This window comes from Orbicella faveolata, unplaced genomic scaffold (assembly GCF_042242905.1).
Source record: "Orbicella faveolata isolate gen_17 unplaced genomic scaffold, um_ofav_v1 contig_46, whole genome shotgun sequence".
Classification (NCBI taxonomy): domain Eukaryota; kingdom Metazoa; phylum Cnidaria; class Anthozoa; order Scleractinia; family Merulinidae; genus Orbicella; species Orbicella faveolata.
Genome location: NW_028301576.1, coordinates 9,683,512 through 9,711,163, shown reverse-complemented (window position 1 = coordinate 9,711,163; position 27,652 = coordinate 9,683,512). Strand labels below are relative to the sequence as shown.

The following is a 27,652-nucleotide window of genomic DNA, read 5'->3' as shown; positions in this document are numbered from 1 at the left end:
CTCTCGCACAACTATCAGGTATGAACGCCCCCAAAGATATTCATGCGCATTGCGGACCTATCTTTCATGCTTCAGTGACGATACCTTAACGAGAAGCTTGTGTTTATCGCGGCGCTATCAACAATTACTCGGAATAATTGTTATTTGCTCCAAATAATTCAGTTATTTGGGAATGAAGTTTTGTTCTATTCGGTTACAAACTTGGAAGGAAGGAAAAACCGAGGTAATAATGTAGTCAAAGATTGACTTTAAACACAGATTTGATCTTTATTTACGCAGAAATCCCAAAGATGTTCTGTTTTTAATCTTACATCATGTTATGTACTTTTTCAAGATTATGATATTATAAACCAAGCAGTATTTCACAAGATCCACTATGTTAAGCAATTGGCTCAAAAATTCTCGTTCCGCTTAGTCATGCAATCAGAATTACAACCAAAACCAATCATGACTTGCTTTGACACGTTGTCCCACCCTTGCCCATGTTTGGAGTATTGACTGGTTCACTAGTTGTTTGCGTCCTTTGATGTGATTGGCCAAAGTGATTACTGGGGTTTTGATTTTGCGACGCTCAATTGAAAACCTCTTTAATCCAAAACCAAGCAAATGCAACAACTTCCGACACTCAAAAGAAAACTGCTCTATTAGTATCTAATTGGTTGCAGGAAAGGAAAAAACCGCTTAAACTATGGAAACCTCTTTACAAATAATAACAAAATGGTGGTAAATAAAATCTGCATTGTGCAAATTTTATGCAAATGATCAAACGAGGATCAGAAATATTGAAAACGGGGTTATACATCCAGCTACATTGGTAGGTATTGCAACAATATTCTATAAATTGTATATAATTCATTATTACAAATATCATTAAGCAAATGCAATTACTTCCGACACTCAAAAGAAAACTGCTCTATTAGTATCTAATTGGTTGCAGGAAAGGCAAAAACCGCTTAAACTATGGAAATCTCTCTACAAATGATAACAAAATTGTGGCAAATAAAATCTGCATTGTGCAAATTTTATGCAAATGATCAAACAAGGATCAGAAATATTGAAAACGGGATTATACATTCAACTACATTGGTAGGTATTGCAATAATATTCTATAAATTATGATTAACCATTTTAAATATCAATACTCGATGATAGACTACCTCATTTTGTATTACAAGAATACAACTATGTCGCTTCATCTACGATCAAAACGTAATCTGACTTTAGTTCATGAGTTCTTCATGTTTCGTACAGTTAAAGGCAAATGCAGTCTAGCCTGTATTTCTCGGCTTCTCATCCTGGCCCATCCTCGCTGAGATTATCAGCCGTTTTATCAGGCTCCCCTGCTTTTACATTAGGTTAGTTTCTTCTTCTTCAGTGGGATCGTAGAGGTCCAGTCCGCTGTCGTTTGAACTGCTGCTGTGCAGGGACGACAGAATATCTGCAGATAACAGCGGTTGCGTCATGATGTCCCCCCCGCTGCTGCTATGCGTTTCGCCCTTCAATTCATGAAGAGGCAGGACAATGGAAAGAAAACAAGCAAAAGACCATTCTGTATATTCACGGGCGAACCATTCTTGTATGTTTTGATAAACGCAATCCAAGTAATGAGCTGCGACAAAATGAAAAAGAAAAGATAAGTTCCTTGCTAAAACGCCACAATCATTTACTGTGTTCTAATAGATAAAGGCTGAAGCAATCTTTTGGTAGGATCTCAGGTGGGAGTGGTGCTTAATAACGCAAATCAACCCCTACTATGGAGGTGTGCTAAGGATTATATCATTCGGTAAGTTGGCATAGCTGTTACCTGTGCCAATGCAGAAGCTCCCCCATCCCCCTCCCCCCTTTAAAGAAAAAGAAAACGAAAGCGGTTATTTCACTCCAACTAAAATGTGAAAAACGTCTATGGGGTTGTTTAAACTATTATTTATTATTCAGGCCGATGGGCGGGGGGGGGGGGGGAGGGGGGAGGGGGGAGGATAGGGCATTTCACTATCATTGCTCAAATATTCTTGAAGTTTCGAAGGGTGGATGCGGAATTCGTCCCCGCACCCCTCTTCCATCGGTCAGAGAAGTTCAAAAAAAAAAAAAAAAGCCCTGAATAGCGAGAAAGAGGATTACAGGAAAGGCAATGCTATTTCCTTTTGGTTACCCCAAACAATATTTTAAATTATTAGCACTGTAGAAGGAGCTCACATGAATTCTACTACAGCAGCTTTGTTTTCAGATATGTGTCACTTACGTCAACAGAAATCTGGCTTTTTTGCAGTCTTGTTCAGTCAAGACCATCTTTTTCGCTTCTCTAGCATGATTTGAGTAAGATTGATCAGTTTCCAGCTGCACCTTTTGACCGCGACAGAGGATGTAGTTGCTTCCAAATTCGAAGCTAATTCCATGGTTTTCTTTTGTTGACTTTTGACAATTTAGCAATTAATGTTAGAGGTGATAATTTGGTGTTAAATGTTAGAGGTTGTTTCTCGGGTTAACTCGTGGGCAGGCTGACAAACTAATTCTAAATAAATACGTCGTACTTCTAGATAAAACATGAATCAATAATTACCCATGATGTAGCCGACCACTGAGGCATTAACTATAAACATAGTTAGCTGGTACCAGATGCTGTCCATGTATGCGTAAAGGGAGGCTGGCGCTTTCTCTTCTGGAATTTTACTGATGGTTCCAATGCCCAAATTTGTGAATGTGACACTCAGAGAAAGCGTCATCAAAGTGTACTCAAATTGATTCTTCATAGGCCTGTAGGTGGCGAAAGCCGTGCCATAAAGAGCTGAGACGACAGCAACTAATCCAACATAGACCCTTCTGTATCCACCTACAAGGATCGTACCAAATGTCAGAACAAACTTGCGACAAATTTCAAAGAATTCCCAGTACCATGAAGCGGAATTATAGTTTTCAACGAGGAATCGTAACCCTGTGATGATTTCTGTTCCTTGATCTTGTGGCCTCAAAGCTTCTTTTTCGTCTGAGATAGCATTTCTGTTAAGGAATTTCCGGTTTCTCCAAACAACGATAAGTGATGCAATGGGGAGAAAGACGATGTAAGGTATAGCGCAGTATGCAACGATGACCAAATTGTAGTACTCTTGACCTTCGCACTTTATGGTGTAGTCTGCTTTAAGATAAATGGAACATGTCTTCTCTTCTTCGTCGAGGCAAACTCTGCGACAAGTAGATGGGAGCACTCTGGCTGTCATTGAGCACGTACTTAGGTATGTCACGTAGAGGAAGAAAAACAAGTTTCGGTAAATCAGCGCTTTGGTTCGGGACGCTTTTTTCTCTTTCTGTTCTTTGCTCAAAGTGCTTAGCAGTAGACATAACTTGCTAAGTACATAAACAAGGGCAGACAGTAAGATGGCAGCAGCATTCAATGCGAGTATGGCAAACAGGCTTCCAAAAGCATCCATTTTATAATTTGGCATGAGACAGTAAATTGGTGCTATCTGGAAAAACCTCAGCTGCAAAAACTCGGAGTATTCTGCAATAAGCTCAACATAGTCTGGCCACGTAACGTACGAAAACGATTCCATAACTCCATATGTGACTTGGTAGCAGCCAATAGCAATTTTCAGCGTGCCGAAAATCATATCCGCTGAAGAACGTTCGTCTCTTTTCTTGCTTTTCATCGTGCGTATCCAAACCAAAGCTGCGGTGATTATTGCAACTACTGCCGCCAGGATTGACAGCTGGACGATAATCGATGTTTTGGTTGGGCACCGCATGCATCGTTTCAGTTTTTTATAGTAACCATCGATGCAGATCTCGCACATTGGACCTTGGTAGCCTGGTTCACATGAGGAATGTATACCTCCAGTGCACGACTTTTCCCTTTCGCACTTGTGTATCTTGGGCAACTTGTAGGGGAACGCATTTTCGGTACTATAAGTTATAGCAGACTTGATGCTTTTACCAGGTCTGTAAATGACGTTAAGGAGGTTTGTCGCAAATTTTTCGTAAACTAGTTCGTTTGTTTTGTTTACCCAATTCCACCAATAACCAGACTCGAGAGAGGCAAGGTCATTTTCACATTTCAATCCCTTTAGCAATGTACGACAAGAGTTGCAATTGGAAAACCGATCCATACGGTAGAAATCTTCCATACAGGTACAACCCTTATACCCAGCGAATGCGGCGGTATTTGATCCTGTCAGAAAAAAAAAAAGAGAAAACACCTTGGCACACATGCTAGCTGGTTATAGTTTAGTGTTGAATTTTATAAATGCTGATAGCCTTTAATTAGTTAACGGATTAATTTTGAGGTTGTGTTTAGAAGCATAGTCACGATCTCACAACTTCTGAATACTAGACTGTAGAAGTGGTGCGTTTGCAGCTATCAGTTCTCTTATCATTTATTACCTATCGGACAAGCACGGCAGTCTCGTCGATCTGTTCCAGGTGCTTTATGAAAGGGGACATAGGTGCCAGTGGGACACTCCGGGCAACTGTCCCCGACAAGAGCTTCAGTGTTAGAGAAATAGCCACCTATTAGAACAAAAAAAAAAGATAGGAATAGCAAGGTCCCACATGAAATGACATTGCCCTGGTTTGTAATTAGACGGCGCCCTTTGCCGCATCCTCGCCTCAATAGTCCAGTTTTGAGTTGTACAAGACGTGAATGAAAACAATAAAGGCCCACCTGTACCTATCCCTAAGTCTCACTTTCAAGCGAATTATATGCAAATAACAGTGAAAACACGAACTAATCCGTAACTCTGTTCAGGGTTTTACATTGCATGTTACGTGTCAGCACTTTCTAGCAGGCATTTGTGAATATTTGACTTCAGATTTTTCTGAAAATAGGAAAGAACTAGACCAAAAAATTTGCGACACTACGTCTTAACCATAGAAGTTATCCCACTTTTTACAATTTCCACGGGATTTGCAGAACACAACTTCCGGAAACCACACACAAAGGCTCAATGTAAATCATAACTCCAACTCAGGGCTATGTCTACAGCTGCTTAATTCTCGAGATTTCTGGTCAATTTCTAGAAGTGGTCTTGGTTCAGTGGTGGATCTCTTGATTGCAATTGTAGCATTATTGCACTATTGTATTGCATTGCATTGTTGATGTCATAGTTTAAATCGTCCCCGAGGGACCCTCAATCGAGAAAAAGAACAAACAAAAACAACAACAAAATAAGAAGTTAAAAAATGCAATAAAATGCCTGTACAACTGGTATTTGATTAAGAAGCGCTGATGAATTGTTAAAATATCACTACCTGTATGACATTTCTCGCACTCAAGTTCAGTATTGTCGTCGTAGGATGAATTAAGAAACCATCCCCTGGGGCATGGATACATCTGGTATGCATGTTTGCCTTTTTTGGCAAATCCAGCTTGAACAAAAGTCCTCAATACGATGTTCCGCAGCCGTCCGGTGTCATTGTAGATTTCGATGTAGTCGTTATCCTCCGTGTCGTTATACTTTAGCTCTCTAAATCTGAAGAAAAAAAGCACATAGATATAATGTACGCGAGATCTCTTAACAGCACAACTCAATGGACGCAAATCTCGGCAAAGTTTAAACGAAACATTACATACATGTGAACTCTGCACCGCATAGCACCATCAACTACATCTGTAAATCTTGCTACGCAGGGTTTCGCTTCGTCCACGCTTCTGCGAAATACAAAGACATCATTATTCAGGGCGATTTCCACTACAATACTGATTCGCAATGCTTTGGTCTTGCAGTTTAGTGATTGATTTGAAAATTTTCCACCACTTTCTCAACTAGCAATTAGAAATTCAACCAAAAGCAATCGTGACTAAATCACAGACATTTTCCCGCTCTTCGCGCCGGCTCAACGCATTTTCTTCGAGTTTTGATTGGCTCACTGGGTTGTCTCCTTAACAAATCGAATGAATCGAATGTAGTTTAGCGTGGTATGTTCTCTTATCGACAACGATACGCGTCATCACAGTGGTCAAAATGTTGTGGACTCAAGAGGCGTGGCCGAGAGAGTCCACAACAAATTTCGATTTGTTTTTTACCACAATATCAACGTCAAAGAAAATTTTTTTTTCAGAGCGCGAGCTACAAAAGGTATTGCGTGACACATTGTCGCGAGCAGCGTTGTCTGGACTCTTATCGACAACGGCAAATCAGCCAATCAGATTGTGAGATTAGTAGCAATTGTGGTAAAAATCTTTCTTGAAGGGACAAAGTGATTTTCGACACTCAACTGAAAACCCCTCTAACACGAAAGGTACACTGTGAAAAAATAAAACATTGACCAAGCATTGCTACCAGAAATACAACGTCTTACAACATTTAACCATAAATTTTTAACAATCTGTTTGCGCTTACGACTGTGTTATGAGTTGTTGTGGTTATTTCGAAGTTAAAGGTGCCGTGCATTACTCCGCAAAATTTATAACTTTTCAAAAATTGAGCACTCGATCCATGCAAGCAAAATGCTATTTCAATATTAACAGTAGGTATGAAAACCCTTGTTCAATACTTACACTTCCGATTTTGTGTGTTCAATGTTGTTAAACTTTTCGGCGGAAAATTCTGTAAGCTTTGCCCGTAATATATATCTAAAAGGAAAACAAGTAAAACAATAAATATGCAGAGGTCCTAAACAAATATAATGAAATACAAAAAGTTAAGAAATGTTTCACGTAGTTCAGAAATAAGTTAGAGCTATGGATCTGAACTATTTCTTTATAGCAGTTCACTTTCCTGTTCGGATCTAAAAATTGGAGTACTTAACAATTGTGTGTGATTTTGCATTTGCCACTTGCACGTAGTTATTTGCATATTGCGTTTACTGAGATTTCCTCCGTTTGTTTCTTCGATTCATTTGGTTTAGCGAAATGCTTACTGCTGAATTTCTTTAAGCAGTTATTTTTTTCCAGTAACTGATTAGGAGCTTTGCTTTTACGCTTGGCTAAATCTACAGTGCTTGGAACTTTCTTATGTTCCATTAATAAGGTCGTTCAGGCCCGCAAAAACGTACAAAGCAAGCGTGATATCTTTCTGCGCCGTTTTCCGTATCTTCGTTTACTGCAGTTTTCATCCTAGAATCCTCTTTCACCCATCGTAATTCTAACTTCAATTTATGAGCTGCGATAAAATGCCCGCGAGGGACCGTACCACGTGATCAGTTTTGGCCAATGAAGAGAACGAAACAAATTAGTGTTGAGCTATAATAGTAAACTAAGTAGCCTTTTCTTACACTAGCAGCAATCTTCCATTTGGAACGGTGAAAGCCCTGTCTCCAATAGTCGTGATATTGTTATCAGAAAGCAGTCTGCAGATTACATAACAAGACGCATTACTATTGGAATCATGAAATTATTAACATATTCAGCAGCTTTGCTTTGAAGCGAACTTACAGACAGGTCCAAGTTATACACAGTCTACATTAATAAAATATCGACGAGCGACGCAAAAGACGCATCTGGGACAAATTGAAAAAAATATTGCACGGCCTAACCATAAAAAAAAAAAGAAAAAAAATTGCGCAAAAAATATTACGCATCCTCTCCCCCTCAAAGTACAGTGGTTCATCCCCTACGTCAGTTATTTGAGCTGAAATGGCTTTTATTCATGGGGAGATTTCAGAAGATGACCCCATAGCTGTTCTTGCTCTTTTCATTCGAGACTGGATTGAAAATCAAGCGGTTACCTAAAGTCACTGCAAATTATGATTTATAGCTTGCTTATTTAATTGAACACGATAAGAATTTTACTTACATTATCCTCAGACTTGTCAAGTTTATGAATCCCTCTTTAGGGATGCTGAGGAGTTTATTCTGATTGAGCAATCTAACAATGTTAAATACCAGATATCTCATTGTAAGATTCAAATCACCGATTCTGCAGCTCTATTGCAGCATGTAGGATTTACAAGTATCTGGGATACAGAGGGGAAGTTATGATATCGGCTTTTATGGTAGAACAATTAGCTCTTGAAGGAGCATTAAGGTCGAGTGAAATTAAAGGGGTGGTGGCCGCACAGAACAAACTTGAAAGTTATTCAGAAGGCCAAGCCGTGAATGTTAGTTGAACCTACAGAATGGTGCATTGTTAATTTTGACGCAGTGTGTATCTAATGGGCAACTGCAGGGTCATGGGCTCCTGACAACTGACACCTCTAGCAACAGTGCCAGTGTCTGGATGTTTTGACCTTGCATACTTACAAATGTTGGAGGTTTGCAAGGTTGGTAAACATCTCTTTTGTAATGTTACCTATGAGGTTTTTCTGCAGAAATCTGAGAAAAGATAAGAGAAAAGTATGTTAGTGAGTTTAATCTAGCTTCGGACTTACAAGCAAACTCATCCCTCATGGCCCTAGGCGGTGAACCCACCCTTGGGTTGTGCCTTTTTGTTAGATATCACGTCATATAACGTAACAAGGCGCGTTGTAATCCTCCAGCTTGACTCTGCCATCTTGGATACGCTATCGTTGATTTCACTATTTTCGCAAAATGAAGCAAATCGATAGAAATTTAACCCAGTGATAATGGAACGCGAAAAGATGCTAATTCGGCAGTGCAGCTCAAGATACTGGAAAAAGGTCAAAAGAGACCAAACTTGGTTTAACCTGATCGTGAAAATGCGGTTGCTATGCGCAATGCCTAATGATGTAGAAAAGGCTGAGGCTACTGAAAGCTTCAGAATCACAGAGTTCATCTTCTGATCCTTCTTTGTATGCCCAAGGATTTCATCGAGGAGTAAATCAACTGATCTCCCTACGCCCTCTTCAGGGACCCTTTTCATAGTACCCCATGTAGGGGCGGATCCAGGACTTTTAAAGGGAGGGGGTTGGGGTGGCTAGTACTTTGGGATTGCAGAATCAATGGATATGCCTCCAAATTATTGCAATTTGAGACTTAAAACCTAAGACAGCAGAAAAACTAACAATGCCACAAACTAGAAATTACAATTAGTTACTTGCCCAGAGATTTTGCCTTTTTTCTACCAAATTATTTACAATCTTTTTCATTTTTGTCATGTTTGGCTTCACCAAGGGGGGATGGACACCCAATCCATCCCCCCTAAATCCGCCCCTGCTATGTTTACTCTCGAAGACTTCTCCTCCAAATACAGACGTATAAATGGGTACCTAAATGATAGCACATCTGAGAAAATCATGCAAGCAATTTGCAAAAAACAAGGCAACTTTTAATACCTAACTCCTAGTTGCTTCAAGAACCGGTCAGCAAACCCCAGCAGTTGAGAGGGATGCTAGGCCCTCTCATTGCCCTCAAAGAGCTCTTTACGGTTATCACAGATTTTTGTTCATTATTGATTCCTCCTGGCGGACAATGCAAGAACTAACGAGTTGTATCAGTTGAAAGCCAACAGCACTGAAGGAGAATCAAAGGCTCCTTCGAGCTACCTCATGGTATGTGGTAATTGTTCTATGAAGCGCTGTCCTTTGCCTCTTTTGGAACTAAGAAGTGTTGCATTTGTAAGGTGTTAAGTTGAAAATTGCATCATGTTAATAAGCAGCCATTAGTTGAGAATGTTTATAGAAATAAGGTCTTCATCTAATATATATAACATTTTGACAGGAAACACTGGTAATCCTTTCGGTGTCTTTTTCTCTGTCTGGATTATGAACATCAGCAATGCAAATATTGTTTTGACAATTTGTGAAGATTTCATTAGTTTACACATCAGCACTGGATGTGTTAGGGTTTTGAACAAACTCACCCCACTCTTCATGGGTTGCAAAGTTATACCATCTACCCATGCATTTTGCACTTTTATGCCTTCAGTTTTAAATTATTCACTAGTGTCTACAAGATATTTGGCTGCATCTAATACTTTCTTAGGTCTGACAATCTGAAACTGATAGTGATGCTTGTAACCAAGTCGCCTTTTAAGTTTTATTGGATCGGTCTGTGATTTGCTTCTTGGCCTTGGGAGACAATGAACAGTCGAATTTACATCACTCGGCACATTGACAATGTTTCCATGAATAGACAATTGATCACCCCTATAAAGTTCACGGATTTGCATAAAAGGTATAAGAGGTGATATTAGTCGCTCTTCTAGTGATGCGAAATTCAATACATTAGGCTTTTAAGGAAAACCCATCTCATTGGCTTTAGAACAGATGGGTAACCTGCCTTGTTTTAGACCTTTTTTATTGCGAGTTAGACAATTGCTTTTTCAGACTTTTTTTAGACTCTTTTTTAATTGCAAGTCATGCAGATCCATTCAGTGTCATTGACACTTTTAAAACCAGTAAGACAGGACTCAACAATGTCTAGTGAACATGCCCTATATTTGTTTGGATCACATTTCACTATAGAGCACTTAAACCACAATTGGTCACAAGTGCATACATATTCTGGGCCACATGCAATGTTTTTGTAAAACAAATTTATCATAGAAATTGCATTGTACTTGTTTTCTTGTGGCTGCAACTCATGACTGCTACATGTTAGTAGTGATACACTTGCCAGAACCTCAGTGTTTTGTCTTTTTCTTACCGACTGTTCGGTTATTTGCCTTATGTGCTGCGGGTTGTCTGATTTTTGTTTTCTGAAGGAGCACTGCTCTATCTCTCTGACATGTTCTGGGTTCAATTTTGTTCTTTTAGCAGCCTGGTGTTTCTTGTTCCTAGATGTTTTGCTATTAATGTTGCAGTCTCGTACTCATTTTTGATCCTCATTTATTCTAAAGTTATCATCTGCTCTTCTGTCTTTCATGTATTCTGTCATGTATTTTCTCCTGTAAGCTTTACGTTTTTCACTGTTATCAACGGGTTTGTTTTCATTTGCATTTTTTGTTTGTTTGCTGTTGTCTCTCATCTCCATTGTTCTGTTTTCTACTATGGAAACATAATGAAATTCATCTAGGCGTCCAATGTAAATGTTTAGGGCATTTGTAACATTCACTGGTTCAACAACAGTAACTGTAGAAAAAGTTGGATGAAGTGGTATTCAGCAGGTAAGAGATCATCTGTTTGGCATTTGTTTGTTGTTTGATATTTTGTATTTGTTATGGTATTTGTTATTTGGCGTATATTGTATTTAGCATTTGTTTGGCAGTTGTTTTCAATCTCTAGAGCTTGTCACAGTTGTGGCATTTAAGTCCCAGCGAGAGGGGAACTTGACCAAAGCTTCATCGATCTCCTTTGTCATGTGACGTTTTCCGAACAGCTTCCTAGCGAATTGCGAAATATTAAAAGCGCATTTAATTTTAAATCGGACGTCCTGCGAGTATGTTTAGAAAATTCAAAATGCAATACAGTAGAAGAAAGGCAGCTTACCTTTTTCCCCAGATCATAAAGCATTCATTCCGAATAGTTCGTTTTGTGCATTCTATTGATATTCCTCGTCGTCCAAATGTATCTTAGAGACATTAAGACTTTAAAACCCATTTCTTTCCACTCGAGCTTTCTTGAGCACATTTCCTGTTCGTTTGTGAGGTCTTGAAAAATTTACTTTGATCAAAGATGGAGCGAAAGGAAAGAAAACTCGCCTTAACAATTCTTGCGTCGGACTCGACGTAACAGACGCCATTTTGTAAACATGTACTGCCACCTTTGTCCCACCCCCTCCCCCCACATATATGACCAGTGTGTAGTATGGGGGACAGGGGGAAATGTCTTTAATAAATGTTTAACGCGGATTTAATGCATGCATTAATTGTTTAACGGGAATGGAGTGACCAATCCAACCATCACTATACCTCATGGTATGAAGTACAAATCATGAGGTAAAAAGTGATAGTAGCAAAAAAGGAGATGGGTTAAGGTGGAGATTTCACATGACCGATTACAGGTCTTGACTTAGGTTCGTGGCGTACTATCAATGCAATTTTTTGCTCCCACCCGAAAAACAAAAGTGAGCTAATATTGGGACTAGTGACGAAATATAGGTCCTACTTAAAAAAAATAAATAAATAAATAAAAAAAAAAAAACAGGTCTTGCTATGCAGGATACAATAGAAGTTTTAATGAAAGAGATTTTGAACTGTTGTAAAACCTACAGGTGCTTCAGTGCCCGCAAGTTGGAGAATATTCTTGTTGGTAGAGACGGAATCTTATTTGACTCCAAATCCCTGCAAAACACACGTCAGAATCACATTTTTATGCATATATTTAAACAGATAGTTAAGCACGGACACTGGCTTTTGCATTTGAAACTTGACAATGACAGCATCTTTTTTTCGCTTATTTCATTTTGAAGTACTCTTCACAAGTTTTGCTTATCCGATTACTTTTTAAAACGAGAAAATCTTTTTATCCTTTATGCATTTGAGCGTTTGCAAGGGTCATCGTGTTAGGACTGGACTAAGGAAATTTACCAAAACAAAATTTCGAATTTATTTGTCAAATTCGAAGAAACTCAAAGAAAAATAATATATATTGACTTATAGTTTGACGATGACGATTGACTTAATTAGACCAAGGTTCAATCGCGCTCATGATTATTATGTATCTTTAAGTCCTGCTCGTACTTTCAGACGGCAAACATGTAGGTCATTTTTTTTGTAACATAATTGATGTTTCTACCGTTTTCAAATAAAGTGTAGTGTGTATGTATGTCTGTATTATATACGATTAGATAGCAACATCATTTTTGCCTGATGCATTTGAAGTTACGTAACTATGAAATCACTTTCGCTGATCAAAATGCGGTGAATTGATTTTTCTTTTTTTTCGGTAACGTCAAAAGGCCTGAAATTGTTTCGTCTACCTTAATAACGTGAAATTTTGGACAGACAACCATGAAAGCCAACCTCCCCACCCACCCATCCCCTCCCCTTCCATTAGCACCCTCCTAAACAGACTTACAAGAAAGTCAAATTTCGTAGGTTGGAAAATGTTCCTGCAGTTAGATTGTAAAGTTTATTCCTGCCGAGAGACCTGCAATAAAATGAAGCATATTGCATATAATTATAAGGAACGGGCAAAAGGCCATTCAATTCCTTTCTTTTATTGATAAATATTGGTCTTTCCCTCTTATACCACTCTTAACTGTGGCTTTCAGCCTTAAGTCTTGGTCTATAAGCAATGTAACAAGCAAACTAAAATACTTTACGATATGTCTTTGAAATAATTTCGGCATCTTCTTCTTAAACGTAATGGGTGTCCAGTGCAACAGCTAGCGAGTACGAGTGGACTGGGTCAGAGTCATCTTTCGGACCGAGACGTCTGTAGTAACTGCTCTTTAAATTTAAATAAAAGACGCCAATAAACTTACAATTCCTCCAACTTTACCAAATGGGAAAATAACCCCGTGGGTAGCTCTTCAATGCTATTCCATTTCAGGCTCCTAAAATTAGGCATAATGTTGTTTATTAATTGTAAATACTTGTGTTCATATTTGTGTCCCATTGCACCAATCGATCTTTATCCAAGTCCTAGGCCCTTAAGCTCAGATCGAGTAACAAAAATATTAGCCTGCGTATAGTTTCCCAGGGAGCACGGGAAAAAATTCGGCGGGCACAGCGAACGGACGAGCGCGAAACTGAAGAATTCGGAGAGTGACGGGGGAGGGCTCCCTCGCTTCGTTCGGACTCGCCGGCAACAAAAATATCAATTTTGGACATTGAAAGATCATGACAGGCAGGATTAATGTTTGAAGTCAATGTGTAGCTAGCATGATTCCTTCTTTACTTAAAGGTGTATACTAGCAAGGCAAAATGTCAACAGTGATGTCAGCAAAGATTTTTCAATTTTTTTCCACAAGGTGTCAATCTGCTAACTCTATATTCTCTATCAAGTGAACATCAAGGTACTTACATGTACCTTGATGTCAGTTCTCGTGCCTTTATCCATAACAGTCTCGTGGTTCCTCACTATTATTTCAACACCACCAAAGGAATAGCTACTTTTTATCAAACAATGTATTTTGTTAAGAGAAAAAATGAAGAGAAACGTACAAGAAACGTAATTGAGATAGTCCGTCGAATATCCCCCGATGGAGATGGTGAATGACATTGGAGGACAAATCTCTGCAAGCCAAGAAGGAAAATAAACATATTTTGAATATAAATTTCTCAGAAATACAGTGAAAACTTATTCTATCTAAAAACGAATTAATAAAACTGCTGTAGTAATAAAAATACCCTTACACAACGCTGCGACTATTTACGTGTAACCACTGGGTACCTTGCAACTTCTCTTTTATACTCCTCTCCTCCCAATGCCAACCCTACCCGCGTATTTTTTAAAAAATGTTTTTATCGGTGATAGTGTAATGTATTATTTTTGTCTCAAACGTAAATTTGTGCACATACAAGTGCTGCAAGTTCACCAAATTCGAGAAAATATTTTCTTTTGAAACTTGTATATTATTTCCGGATAAGAATCTGCAGATTTTTAATTACTGTATATTTAAGAGGGTCACAAGTTTATCAGTTGTGTAACTATTAGGTGGTTACTCTCTATAAATAAAGTTTGATTGATTGATTGATAAATTGATTGATTGATTGATTGATTGATTGATTGATTGATTGAAAACAAAAAGGAAGAAATATAAGGAACTGCGAACAAATGGCAATTTTCTTTTATGGATAAGTGTTGGTCTTTCCCACTTACACCATTGTTTACTGTGGCTTTCAGTCCAAGTCTTGGCCTTTAAGCATTCCTTTTCAAGATGTCTTCGAAATCAACCGGGCATCTTTTTTTTCAAACATGATAGGTTTGCATGTCTGCCAGTATAACAACTTGCGGGTAAAAGTTGACATGTTAACGTCATACATGTATTTCGGGCAGAGACTTCTAGTGCAGTAACCGTGTTCGTTTAATTTGAAGGAAAAACGCAAACAAACTTACAATTCCTCCAACTTTGACAGATTAGAGAACAATCTACTCGGTAGCTCTTTAATGCGATTCCATTTCAGATTCCTGAGATTAGACATAATGTTATTCATTAACTGTGAATTTTAGTCTTTATATTTGTGTTCCATTGCACTAATCTTAAACCCTACCCTAGGACCTTAAGTTCAGATCGAGTATTGAAAGGGCATGACAGGATTAAAAGTCAGAAGAAAGTTCACCCAGTAACTTTTTATGAGCCTATTCATATCATTAAGATTGTTAAGTTTCACAAACTCTGTAAATATTTGAATTCCATGTGTCTCTAACACGATTCCTTCATTAACAAGGCAAAATATAAACAGTAATGACAACAATGATTTTTCTATTTTTTTCTCCACAAGATACAATCTGCTAATGTTGTATTCTTTATCAAAAGACTATCAAGGTACTTCTCTTATCTTATTCCGGAGAGGAGAAACGTACAAGGAAAGTAATTGAGATGGTCCTGCGAATATCCTTGGATGGAGACAGTGAATGATATTGTTGGACAAATCTCTGCAAGCCAAGAAGGAAAACAGTTAACATATTTTGAATAGGTATTTCTCAGAAATGCAGTAAAACATATGCTATATAAAAGCGAATTGATAAAACTGCCGCAGTGATAAAAAAAAAAACCCCCTCCCGTAACGCTGCGCGTGTGACATTCAAACACCGGGTACCTTGCGATTCCTTGTTTATAATCCTCTCTTCCCAATCCCAACCCCCTACCCGCGTATTTTTTTTTAATGTTTTTTTCGGTAATAGTGCAATGTGTTATTGTTATGTCAACAAAGGAAATTGATATACTTACAAATGCTGCAAGTTCACCAAATGCAAGAACACATTTTCTGTTAAATCTTCTATATTATTTCCGGATAAGAATCTGCAAAACAAAAAGGTACAAATTTAAGGGCAGTGAAACAAAAGACCATGCAATTCCTTTCTTTTATGAATAAATTTTGGTCATTCCCTCTTATACCCCTGTTACCTGTGGCCTCTAAGCATATCTTTTTCGATATGTCTTTGAAATCAATTGGGCATCTTTTTTTTCAAACATGATAGTTTTCTGGATCTTTCAGTGCTACAACTTGCCGGTAAGACTCGACAGGACGGATTGAGACTTCTGAATAGTGACTGTGTTCGTTTAATTTAATGAAAAAACGCAAACAAACTTACAATTCCTCCAACTTTAACTGGTTGAAAAATAATTCCGTGGGTAGCTTTTTAATGCGATTCCATTTCAGGTTCCTAAAATTAGACATAATGTTGTTTATTAATTGTGAATACTTGTGTTTATATTTGTGTTCCATTGCATCAATCTTTATCCAAACCCTAGCTCCTTTAGTTCAGATCAAGCATTGAAAGGGCATGACAGGATTAAAAGTGAGAAGAAATTTGAACTTGAAGATTTAAAAACCGAAACTTTGTATGAGCCCATTTATATTATAAAGTTTACTAAGTTTCACAAGCTCTGTAAATATTTGAACAGCCATGTCGGCAAAGATTTTTCTATGTTTTCTCCACGAGATACCATCTGCTAATGCTGTATTCTGTATCAAAAGAACATCAAGGTACTTCTCTTGTCATTTTCCATAACAACCTACACCAGAAAATGGCTACTTTTGCTCATAAACGATGTATTTTGTCAAGAGAAAAGTGAGGAGAAACGTACAATGAAAGTAATTGGGATGGTCCAGCGAATATCCTTCGAGGGAGATGGCGAATGGCATTATGAGACAAATCTCTGCAAGCCAAGAAGGAACATAAATTCATTTTGAATATACATTTCTTAGAAATACAGTAAAAAAGTAATCATCATGAAAACTAATTGATAAAACTGTCGCAGTTATGAAACATTCCCTTACATAACGCTGCAGCTATTTACAGGTGAACACTGGTGCTTTGCAATTCCTCGTTCATACATGTACTCCTCTCTTCCCACTACCTAACCCCCGCGGGGTATTTTTCAGAAACTTTTTTACCGGTGTTATGTGTTATTGTTATGTCCAAAAGGTAAATGGATATACTTACAAGTGTTGCAAGTTCACCAGTTTGAAGAAAACATTTTCTGTTAATTTATGTATCTTATTTCTGGATAAGAATCTGCAAGACAACAAGAAAGAAAACAACAACAACAACAACAACAACAGCAAAAACAACCACAATGAAAGTTGAGTTTACTATGACGGGGCTTGTATTATCTGGGAATTGGCCACCAACGGGACGACTCAATGAAGGTTACCAACTTTGTAACTACAGGACACATATACATGTATCTAGTAATTATGTTCGTCTATCGACGCCGATGATGATCATGGCTTCACTTCGTTGAATGTTTGCGAAGGTGCTGATTGATCCGATCTGGGGGCGGAAATGTCTGTGACAGATTGTGCTCTAGTACCGTTCACAAATACAACTCTCCTGAGAAACAGACGCTTCGTGCAAAAAGAAGCGGCGACGTTAGTAACGTTCATAAAAAAAAAAAAAAATGAACTTTCAAAAAATTCATAGTCTCGCGATTATGGTCCAGCTTATGCAATACGCCACCAAATGCACAGAATCGAATGTCTGCGGCATAGAGGTGGTAAAGGTTATTTTACCTCTGGTTCTCTTCCATACACAATATGCTTGGTCCCTTTTGGTTATGTATAGGCGAGTTTAAAGTTTTTGTTGAGTTGAGCATGTAAATTCATAGGTCAATCAGGGCAAATAATACACCTAGGCAAGTAAGAAGGTCTGCGTTTGTTTTGTGAAGTCTGTAATGCATAACAATTTTCATTTCATTTTTAAATGCCTTTTAAAATCGTAATCATATTTCATGGAGGTGCAAACTTACAATTCTTGCAGGCTGAATAAATCTGCAAACACATCTTCTTGTAGCTTTTCTATTTTGTTATTCCTGATATCACTAGAGAAAGAAGAGAAAATAGTTTATAGTAAAGTAATGTAGTGCGGCTTGTGTTTGCAACAAAAAAGAAAGGAATTGTGATTATTTTTTAACCATCAGACCCTTCACTTGGGTATGGCAGCTGTTGAAAAACTTATTCGATTGGAGGCGGGGTTCGGGAGGGGGGGAACAAATCTGATTGCGCAAAAATACAGTAAGAATTTCTTTTAATTTGCACAAAGGTCGTTTTTCAACATAAAATGTCACGTAATCTTCACACATAATATGACTGGACGGGCTATAAAATTTATCTCGTTTTGGAAAGGAAACGTTGATGGAATCGCTCTTAACTTATTTAAACCCTCTTTCAGGTATTAACGAGGTAAAAAAGAAAAGGAAAGTTAAGAAAATCAAAGTAAACTCTAAGAGGGTAGGAAAGTGGAGAAAAAGCAACTTTCGCGTTTTTATACTCGCTTTTGTTCGTCCAAGACCATCAACAGATTGAAACGTTTCTTTTATCACAAACCAAGAGCAATGATCTTGATTTTGTTGAATAATTTTTCACTAAACTTCAGGAAGAGAAATCACGTTTTGCGGGTCTCTGACAATAGATAAAAGTTAAATCTTTAAAAATCAAAATGTCGCGTGATGATCAAAGTCGCGTGTGAAAAGGTTCCTTAAAAATTTCTGTTATTTGGGCTCAACTCCTCTGTTCTCCGATTTTCTCTTCGCCCAGGACCCCTAGGGCGGAGCCTGTTCTCAGACTATGACAAAAACAGGTTTTTGTTGGGTACGTACAGCATTTTAAGCGCATCCATGTGACGGAATGCTTCTTTGGGTAAGTATGTTATGTCGGTCCTTGTTATATTGCTAATTCAGTGAGCAAAAAGACAATATTTAGCAGTGATCATGAAACTTGTTGGCCTAACATAGACAATCTCTGTTTATCGTCTTAGTGAGAAATCTATGACTTCCATTCTTCCTCAAAATGTTGAAAGGAAATTTCAACAAAAATAAGCTAAATAGGTCGTAAAACGTTCGATGTACAGTACGAAAATCCAATAAAAGAGTTTACTCACAGGATTGTAGCCGTCGTGGGAAGGCACTTGAAGATGTCAACTGATGAACTTGACGCATTGCACCAAACTTTATTTTCAACTTGGCCGTTCGTTACGTTACCATGGTTAAAACACAGATTTCTGCAATCTGCTTGTAAATGAAGGAATATATCACTCTTCTTTATTTTACAAAACCAAAGCATAATCATTACTTTCAAAACCCAGAGGATCTCTTTGCAGCTACTACATCAATATACATCTTACCTACAACAGTAACTGAGAACTCTCTCTTGTCAATACCGGCTTCATTCGTAGCCACACATGAGTAGTTTCCAGTTTCATTTAATCGAGTCATTACCAAGTCCTTCCCATTATCCAAAAAGTTGGAGTTGTTAAAGATGGATATGTTGATTGGTGGGGATCCTTCGGCGGAACACCAAACAAAGAGATCTGGTGCGGTCCGTACATCTTGGTCTGGGATCGAGATTTTCGGTTTATCTACACATGCAAGGTAATGGATGAATCAATATACCAAACAAAATTTTATTGGCCAAAATGGTAACAAGACTATGCAAGACATTTGTGATGTAAAAACACCCGCTTAAACTCATTAATAATTCACCAATGGAAATCATAACCATGAAGATGTCTGAATTCGATTATCAAAGATTTTAAAGATTTATTTCTCCGTTTTCTCTGCTCACTAGAATTCCTACGAAAAAAAGCCAAATTGGTAAAAACTTACCTTTAGTTGAGTGAAGTGAGCAAACACCCGTAAAGTTGCAAAGGGAAGTCAAATGCAGTCCCTTTATTAGTTTCACCAACATAAATTGGCCACTTGACTGTACCATGAAAGGTCGCCTTACTCCGGTAAAAACCCCCAGCGAGGCATTATTTGTCCTGCGACCATCATAGATTTTGATCCAATTATGTCCGTATTTTTGTGAATCGGATAACTGAAAGGTCTCAAATTTTATTCCGATGGTGTGGTTCAGTGGTGCACTGATGACCCAGGTGGAAGTATTCGAAGATTCGGATTCGGACGTGTTGAACTGAGCACAACTTAAGTTAAAGTTACATGTTGTAGAAAACACATCTACAAAGGAAGATGTCTCGATATTAGATAATTGTGAAAATAAATGCAATTTAAATCACTGTATTTTACTGTTAAAATGGAAAATTGTGGAACGAGTCGAAAGCAACTGTTTCTTAATTTCTTGAGTGTCATTTTAGCCGGAGGAAGGGTACGCAGAAGAGTTAAATTTAGAACAGATAATTTATGTCGATTTAGATTAATTTAATTGTTCTATATTTTTCAATTCTGTGAGTCACCAATGGTTTTCTGGAAAAGGAAATGAAAAAATAATTTGGTTAACATTAGCCCTGTATCAGTACTTCCCTGTGTGCGTATTTGTTTAAAACATGTTTATCACTGCATTTCAATTAAAAATTAAAGGATAATTTGAAATGATGTCCGCACTCCTCGTCTTTAGCTTTGTGTTTATCTAGTTATAACTGCACATTTGGTCTTCAACGACACTTTTGAGTGTACGTGCTATCTACAAAAGGCTTACCTTTATTCCAAACGGATATTGCAATTAAAACTGCTGCTGTATAAGACCAGCTATGCATCTTGAACTCAGTGGAACAACTGCAATCATAAACACCAACATGCACCTTGAGAATAGGTAAGAATTACTGAATACTAACTTATAATTGGTAATCAAGTTTGGCGTCTAATGGGGAAAGAAATGATGAAAATGTCATTGGCTTTTACTCCAAAAAATGAAATGGGACGTCCCTTGAGCATAATCTGACATTCATGGTTGACACGTGACAATCAGTAAGTAAACAAGGGGCTCTTGCCTGTCCAATCCCTCGTCCAAGTCTTGCAGGTGGGCAACAGGTCAAGTAGAGGATTGCTAGACAGGGTGAAGTATGGCAGACGATCTGTTCCTTCGGGCTGCCACGGTAGCCATGTAAGCCTGTCTAGAACCTTGAAAAACGCGTGGCTAACGGTGAAGATAGATTGGCTAGTCACCCGTTTAGTGGATGAAGCTGATTAGAAAAACCTTTCAAGGAAGCCTCGAAACTCAACAAGCTGAGGGATGAGGAGGTGTCTCACCAACGTCTATGACGCAATGTGGCAAAACCCGGAAGGAAGCTTACTCGTCTATCCCTTTCTCACGCTCAAGGAAAACACCATGTTCGGAACGTGGAATGTTAGGACAGTGTATGAAACCGAAAAGACTGCGCAGATTGCGATGGGAATGAGAGCAGATAGATTGGCACTCCTACGTCTATGCGAGACAAGATAGATTCAAGCTGGAAGAGTGAGGCTAGTTAGTGGGGAGACGATGTTATTTACTCAGGCCACGCAGAGGAGAATACCCAACACACAAAGGGTGGAGCTTTCATGTTCTCAAAGGAAGTAACCAAGTCCTTGATAGAATGGGAGCCTGTTTCTTCCAGTGCGGAAGGTCACTGTAATCCAGTGTCACGCACCAACAAATTATGCCCTGGGAGACATAAGAATTGCCCAATGAAAGGAAGGAAGGCCACCTAATCAAGCTGCCAAAGAAAGGAGACCTACAAGAGTGCAAAAACTGGCGCGGAATTATGTCGTTGTCATCAGCTGGAAAGATACTTAACAGGGTAATATTGGAACGGATGAAGAACGGGCTAGACAAAAGACTTTGAGATAAACAGCGCCGATTAAGCGCCCCCCATCTTCTCCTAAATTTGAAATAAGCGCCCCGAGCGCTAATTCGAGGATTTACGGTAAGGAGTGAAACAGAAAAGTCAGCTGAGAAGGGAAGAACAAGAGAACTGTACCAAGCAGCCAGGAAAATCACGAAAAAGGAGCACGGCAAGTCGCTGCAGTCAAGAACAAGAACGGTGGGCTAATAAAAGACAAGAATACTCGACTTGAGAGATGGCTCAACACTTTGACGAGGTACATTTACTAGGCATGGAGGCTCCGACGAAAACAACTGAAGACCTTTCAGTGGAGACAGACTAAATTAGCGAGATTGACACAGCGGAGAAAAAAGAAGCAGAGGTGAAGTAAGCGCTCTTGAAGACAAGAGAGGACAAAAGGGTCTGACTATAACAGATAGTGAGTGAAGCAGAAAAGTCAGTTTAGAAGGGAAGAAAAAGAGAAGTGTACACCAAGCAGCCAGTAAAATAAAAAAAACAAAGCGCGTCGGGAAGTTGCAGTAGTCAAGAAAAGGAATGGTTTGATAGTAAATGACAAGGATGTTTGACTTGAAAGATGACTTAACACTCTTAAGAGGTACAATTATTTAGGCAGGGAGGCTCCGACAAAACCAACTGGAGAGCACGATGAAATTAGCGAGATGGACACGACCGAAATAAGAGAAGACAAAGAGCGGAAAAGCACTAGCTGTGAAAGACAGGCAGCGAAGAACTGACAAGATCGTTTAACAGGATATGGCATGAGGTGAAGGTACCTGACAAATGGATGAAAGGCCTGATAGTTAAGCTACCTGAAAAAGGAGATCTGAACGGGTTTAAAAACTGACGTGGTGTGACACTGTGGCCTGAAGATTGCAAAGAAACGGCGAGAGTCGTCATTCAGAGAATCCAGAACGGAGCAGACAATGCCTTAGAAAGAAACGAGCTGATTTTTGAAACAGCAAGAGCACAGTTGAGCAAATATTTATTGTCCTTAACATCGTGGAACGGATCAACGAGTGGTAAGCGACACTGTATACGCAAATTCGGCAAAGCGGAGAATCACGAATGCCTTTAGCATCACTGACAAACTAATAAGAATGATGAAGGTCAGGTACAAACAAGGTTGTGTCATGTCCTTGCTCGTTGTGGAATGGGTGATGCTTAGGACGACAGATGGGCAGAGAAGCGACATCAGATGGAAACTTCACAACTTCTCTTAAAGACCTAGGTTTTGTAGACGACAAACCCCTTCTTCCATCAAAGTATGAGCACATACAGAACAGAATCGACCGACTGGTAGACAACGCAGGATGACAGACATCGTGCTCAGAACTAAGTGCAGGAGAATGAATGCACGAAGAGAAGACAAAGTAAAGATTGGAAGTGAAGAAGTGCAAGATGTAGAAAAGTTTGTCTATCTAAGAGCGACTGTGAAAAAGGATGGTGGAGGCACTGAAACCTCTAAGCAAGGCACGAGGAGTATTGGTTGGAACGTGAAAATCAGACTTTTCAAGACGCTATGGCGGGCAGTACTACTTTATGGATGCGAAACCTGGAATATAACAAGAACTGAAGGGAGGAGGCTGGATACACTTCAATTCACGCGCCTCAGAAAGATCCTACGTATATGATGGCCACAACGCTTTAGGAAGGAGACAGTATCTGAGATATCGTATCACCAAAACGTCTAAATACAATTCGCGGCGAATAAAGAAGTTCAACTTTCTGTGGCATTATATTGTTTTAACTGACTGTGAGTTTTTTTACACGAGCAAGTTTCATAGAATTGAATATAGAAACCAAGTAAGCCTCAGTCGCGAAATAATGTTCAAAAGCGTAAGATCTACAGTAGACATGATTAGAAAAAATGTTGACATAGACTTCACTGAACTCACCTTGACAGAAAGTTTTACATCCTGGTGGGTTGTTTCAGTTCGAAATGAAAACCAGTCAAACTTCGAAGAGAAATATAAATACCGGCCTAATGGAAAAAGAACAAATGTTGGTGTCAACGAGTTCAAAATTTCCTGTTTTTTGTCCTACACTTCCTTTCCTGTGCTGATGTCTAAAATTAAAAGTAGTTCTGGAATATCAAAGCCTTTAAATTTCACCTAAGTAGAAGTGCCAAAGATATGTCGAATTATGGTCCCGAGATCTGTAATTTCTACTGTTATTATGTGGTGGGTGTTTAAAGTTTAAAATTAAAATTTAAGTGAAGACTAAACAAAACGACGAAAATGCCAAAGAGATTAACTAAAAAAACGTGAAGTCAATTAATCACTTTTCAAACATTCTCTGTTTACAGTATGGCGGATTCAAATATTTGAAAATCAATTTTATTTTCTTATGACAAAGAAGCCGGGCTTTATGGAGCGAACTCTACTTGAGATGCGTAATGGCTTGATAGAATTTGTGCTATTTTCTCGTCGATGAATTCGTAAAACCTTTAGGGTGCAATAAAACAATCATCTTTTGATGTCGTTCCCGTCTAATTCGTGATTGCAGGCGTAAATTTACTTTAGCTATGTTTCAGCGAAGTGTCCAATTTGAGATTAAGTGTCCGAAAATAGGGGTGGCAAATGGTCCTTCAAAAACTCTTGGTCTTGCAAAATTTTAGTCGAATTTCACGGGCCTCGCAGTCTCGTTTTTTTGGCGGTTCTGTACGACTCGCTGTCTTGGAGTCTTGATTTTTCGCAAGACTAATGGTCTCGAAGCCCCAATTTGTTCGTTTATCTGTTTTTATAAATGACGTCTTCTCGTCTCTTGATATTGAATGTCAACGAAGTAACTAACAAATTTCCGAGAAAAAGTTAATCCTAAATTGTCCGAATTCCACAAAAACCTACAAAACCTACCTCAACGTCCGTTTTAGAAAAAACAGTTATTTTGCTCTAGGATGTCATAACGTGGTGTGTTATAATCAAATTTCCACTTCAGTCCAGCCATTTCGAAGGAGCTGGCTCAAAGACTGTACAAGCTCATTCTAGCTTTCAACTATATCTGGGGCTCGAATTTTAAGAGTTTGAACGAATAAGTCAAGTTATCTCGGACTCGCAGAGAAAAACGCTTGTATCGCCGTCTCACGAAGTCTCGCGTCTACCATTTGCCACCCCTGAAATTTAAACAACCGAAATTGTTTCTCAAGTAATGCAGCATCAAAGGCGGAACATTAAAGTTTTCCAACCGTAATTAATTAGCTGCGAGCTAATTTCTCCCACAAACTGAAGACCACCCATTCTTCGTATTATTATTTTTTTGGTGAACCAAAATTTTAATTTTTAAGTCCTTTGAACTGCACCAGCTACCTTCATTTCCATAAATGAATGCATAACTTTGTTTTGTTAATTAACAACGGGAAAGTGACTCGTCAAGTTCCGTGTTCGGAAATCGCACTTTTAGAACATCATCGAAAAATTAATACTATTATTATGCTACGTCAAAAAAGACATGAGTCTGTGTACGAAAACCCTGCTACCTCGTAGAAGTTATTTTTGGACCCAAAAACCTGGACTTCCTTCTGCACTTCGCCCGGTTTTGAAGCGTTTATCAGACGTTGCATTTACATGTGTTGTGCATGAATTTTCATGCAATAAACATGTATAGGTGCATGGATATTTCTATGTACCTTCATGCACAACACATGTCAAAGTACATGGAAATTTCCCATGTACCTATACATTTTTATTGCATTAAGGTACATGGAAATTTCCATGTACTTTAGGGTAACACAGAAAATGTACGTGGAAATTTCTACGAATCTTTTTCATTTTCAGGCAGCAATTTTAAAAATCTCTTTATTGCCAGTTATTTACCAGCCGGTCAAAACCATGGACGAAAAACACTTTAAGCCAGATCAGTTATTTCTTTAAGGCAAAATCAACGCCCAATTGTCAAATTCATTCCAGAAATTTTGCTTTAGAATATCTCATTTGTTTTTAGAATGTGTTTTTGTCGCATTTTTATCTCAAGCAGTTAAGGATATTGCAACTCTGCTGCGGTAAAATAGAACCTCAAATTGCACCTCTTGAAGACAGTAAACAATTTACCCATTCTTGCGGTAAGTTCCATACTACGTTTCAGAGTTCAAGTTACGCAGTCTCAAAATTAGAAACGAAACCTTCAAAACTCTTACAACGATGGAGTGATTCAAGGCTAAAGGAAATACGTTTTATACTTGGTTTCACAAGAGCATTTCCACCTAAACTCTGGGCCGGGATAAATTTTTCATGGGCAGCTGATGCATGTAGTAAATTATTTTGCAGACTTGGTGAACGCCAAGCAATTTCGAATAATTTGTGTCACGAACAGAAACACATTCTGTTCTTTCTGTAAATCGAACCATACAGCTGTAGCTGTTTGTTTTAAATATTCGCCAAATGTGAAGCATACATTTAATCTCAATAATACCCAACCCCATTAACTTCTCTCATTTTATCAATCTTAAAATATCGTTAAGACTGAACAACACGAAATTTCGCTGGCGACTTATTTAAGTACCGTTCATTTATCTGAGGCAGACTTTAGGTGTCTCTTATATACTGAATTTCAAGGTTACAGACCCCCCCCCCCCCCCCGACATTAGCAGGAAGTTTAACCCGAGGAATATTCAGGTAAACAACGAAGCGAACTGGAAATTACTTTTCACCCGACGACTTCTTTAGAGGAAAACATGTTTAGTATTTTTAAATTTTACAGGCCTTAATTCCGCGATAGTTTAAGCCCAAAGTTTCTGTTTCGTCATTGTTACTTTGGGGCATGCTTGGTGGGTAGGCATAAAACTTTGTCCTTTTTCGGCCGTAAAGGAAAATGTTGCAAAAGATCGCTTTTCAATATTTTAGGGCTCCAGGATAGAAGAATTTCAAAAGTAATGTCCATTTGAAACTTCAAAGTTTAGGTTTCTAATTATTTGAAACGCTTACAATACCAAACTTGGAGACATGTAGAAATCTCCGTGCCACTTTCACTAATTTGCTATTTTCAGTTGCTTCTCGTTGTTGAGCGGTTCATTTCTTATAACGTAGAGCCAAGCCAAAAATGTCCAGTCGGAAAACCCTAGTCGTAAAGTTTATCTACAAGTTCTTTTACCGATTCTCTCCAGGGAAAGGTAATCACAAAAGAATATGTAGTCTTTATTGTCATTTAGCATAGGCATAAACTGGAAAACTGGAATTGATCTGAGGACAAGGGAGACAACAGCGGCAAGTCGATCCGGCTGGCCACAGTCCATTTCCACCGGGACTGCCATGTTTGAAGTGGAGTGGAGGCGCAAAGCCGAAGAGAATCGTAAAGAGCAAAATCGCCGCCTTGCAGCCCCTCGTCCACCGCCCACCTTCCCGTGCCCTGACTGCCCTCGCAAATTCTATGCAAAGTTGGCCTGCTAAGCCACCTCCAAGGCACAGAGGACACAGTGCTTTTAGCAGAAATTGATGTTCGGACACGAGCCAACGCCGACGATACAAAGGTTGAGCACGGTTTAAACTCAGTTCAAGTAAACTGCAATTTTTACGGCTTCAAATGGCTATATTAACGAAACATTAGATTCGATAGGCAAAATTCCTATTTTGCAACACCTGTTTCGCCATTTTGTAAAGAACTGCATAACATAGTTACCCTTACCAACACATAGCACGAGTGTTGCTGTGCTCTTGGATATCGTATAGTTTAGAGAGACGTAAACTCCAAGGCTTTTTTAAAAAGTAAATATAACTGTGCCCCAAAAGACAAGCGTTCCATAATTCAATAGTTTTAACCTGTGCCGCTATTAGCACAAAGGACTTGTTTTAGTTCACTCCTATATTGCTACTGTCTGTATAACAATGGAGTTTATCATTTCGTTAATTGAAATGAAACGTCGAAGTGAAATTAACTCAGAATTGACAGCTAAATTTTCTCTGAATTTTGATTGTTAACTGACTTTGAATTTAAATACGATGCTGTCAAACTGCAACTGTCCTAGCACTGGGAAAACATGAAGGTTTGACTACCGACAAAGCAGTCTTCTTCTTTAACAAGCGTATAAACCTACAACAGTAAAATGAATCAGTAAAGAAGTTTAGATAGTCAGGCTTCCTACCTTGTCAAAAGTAAACTTGGTTCCTGGAGAGTGGACTCAGTGGTAACGAAAAACAGACAAACTGCATAGATAAATGTCACGAATTAAATGAAAATAATATGTCAAAATGCGCTGGTGTTAAATAACAGAATGGTGGAA

At 38.6% G+C, this 27,652-nt stretch overlaps 1 protein-coding gene across 1 annotated transcript; it reads right to left on the bottom strand.

Annotated features, from left to right (window-relative positions):
* Positions 1 to 242: 242 nt before the first annotated feature.
* On the bottom strand, positions 243 to 27,634 carry LOC110051157 (uncharacterized). Its single transcript, XM_020757150.2, has 27 exons — positions 27,515 to 27,634; positions 23,337 to 23,422; positions 20,316 to 20,392; positions 19,487 to 19,837; positions 19,006 to 19,239; positions 18,763 to 18,889; positions 18,482 to 18,553; positions 17,633 to 17,704; positions 16,828 to 16,899; positions 16,469 to 16,540; positions 15,973 to 16,044; positions 15,608 to 15,679; positions 15,241 to 15,312; positions 14,773 to 14,844; positions 13,878 to 13,949; positions 13,196 to 13,267; positions 12,787 to 12,858; positions 11,979 to 12,050; positions 8,171 to 8,242; positions 7,725 to 7,796; positions 7,204 to 7,278; positions 6,488 to 6,562; positions 5,561 to 5,638; positions 5,239 to 5,459; positions 4,372 to 4,497; positions 2,558 to 4,159; positions 243 to 1,609 (listed from the first exon to the last, which is right to left on the bottom strand). The coding sequence occupies exons 3-27, from the start codon at positions 20,371 to 20,373 to the stop codon at positions 1,347 to 1,349; spliced, it is 4,218 nt and encodes a 1,405-aa protein (XP_020612809.2). The 5' UTR covers positions 20,374 to 20,392; positions 23,337 to 23,422; positions 27,515 to 27,634; the 3' UTR covers positions 243 to 1,346.
* Between the last annotated feature and the right edge of the window lie 18 nt (positions 27,635 to 27,652).

Coding starts and splice junctions, on each gene's coding strand:
- LOC110051157 (XM_020757150.2), bottom strand. CDS start 20,373: ATGCATAGCTGGTCTTATACAGCAGCAGTTTTAATTGCAATATCCGTT. Junction 18,890..19,005: donor GTTCTCAGTTACTGTTGTAG/GTAAGATGTATA, acceptor ATTTACAAGCAG/ATTGCAGAAATCTGTGTTTT. Junction 14,845..15,240: donor CCATCTCAATTACTTTCCTT/GTACGTTTCTCC, acceptor GTCTAATCTCAG/GAATCTGAAATGGAATCGCA.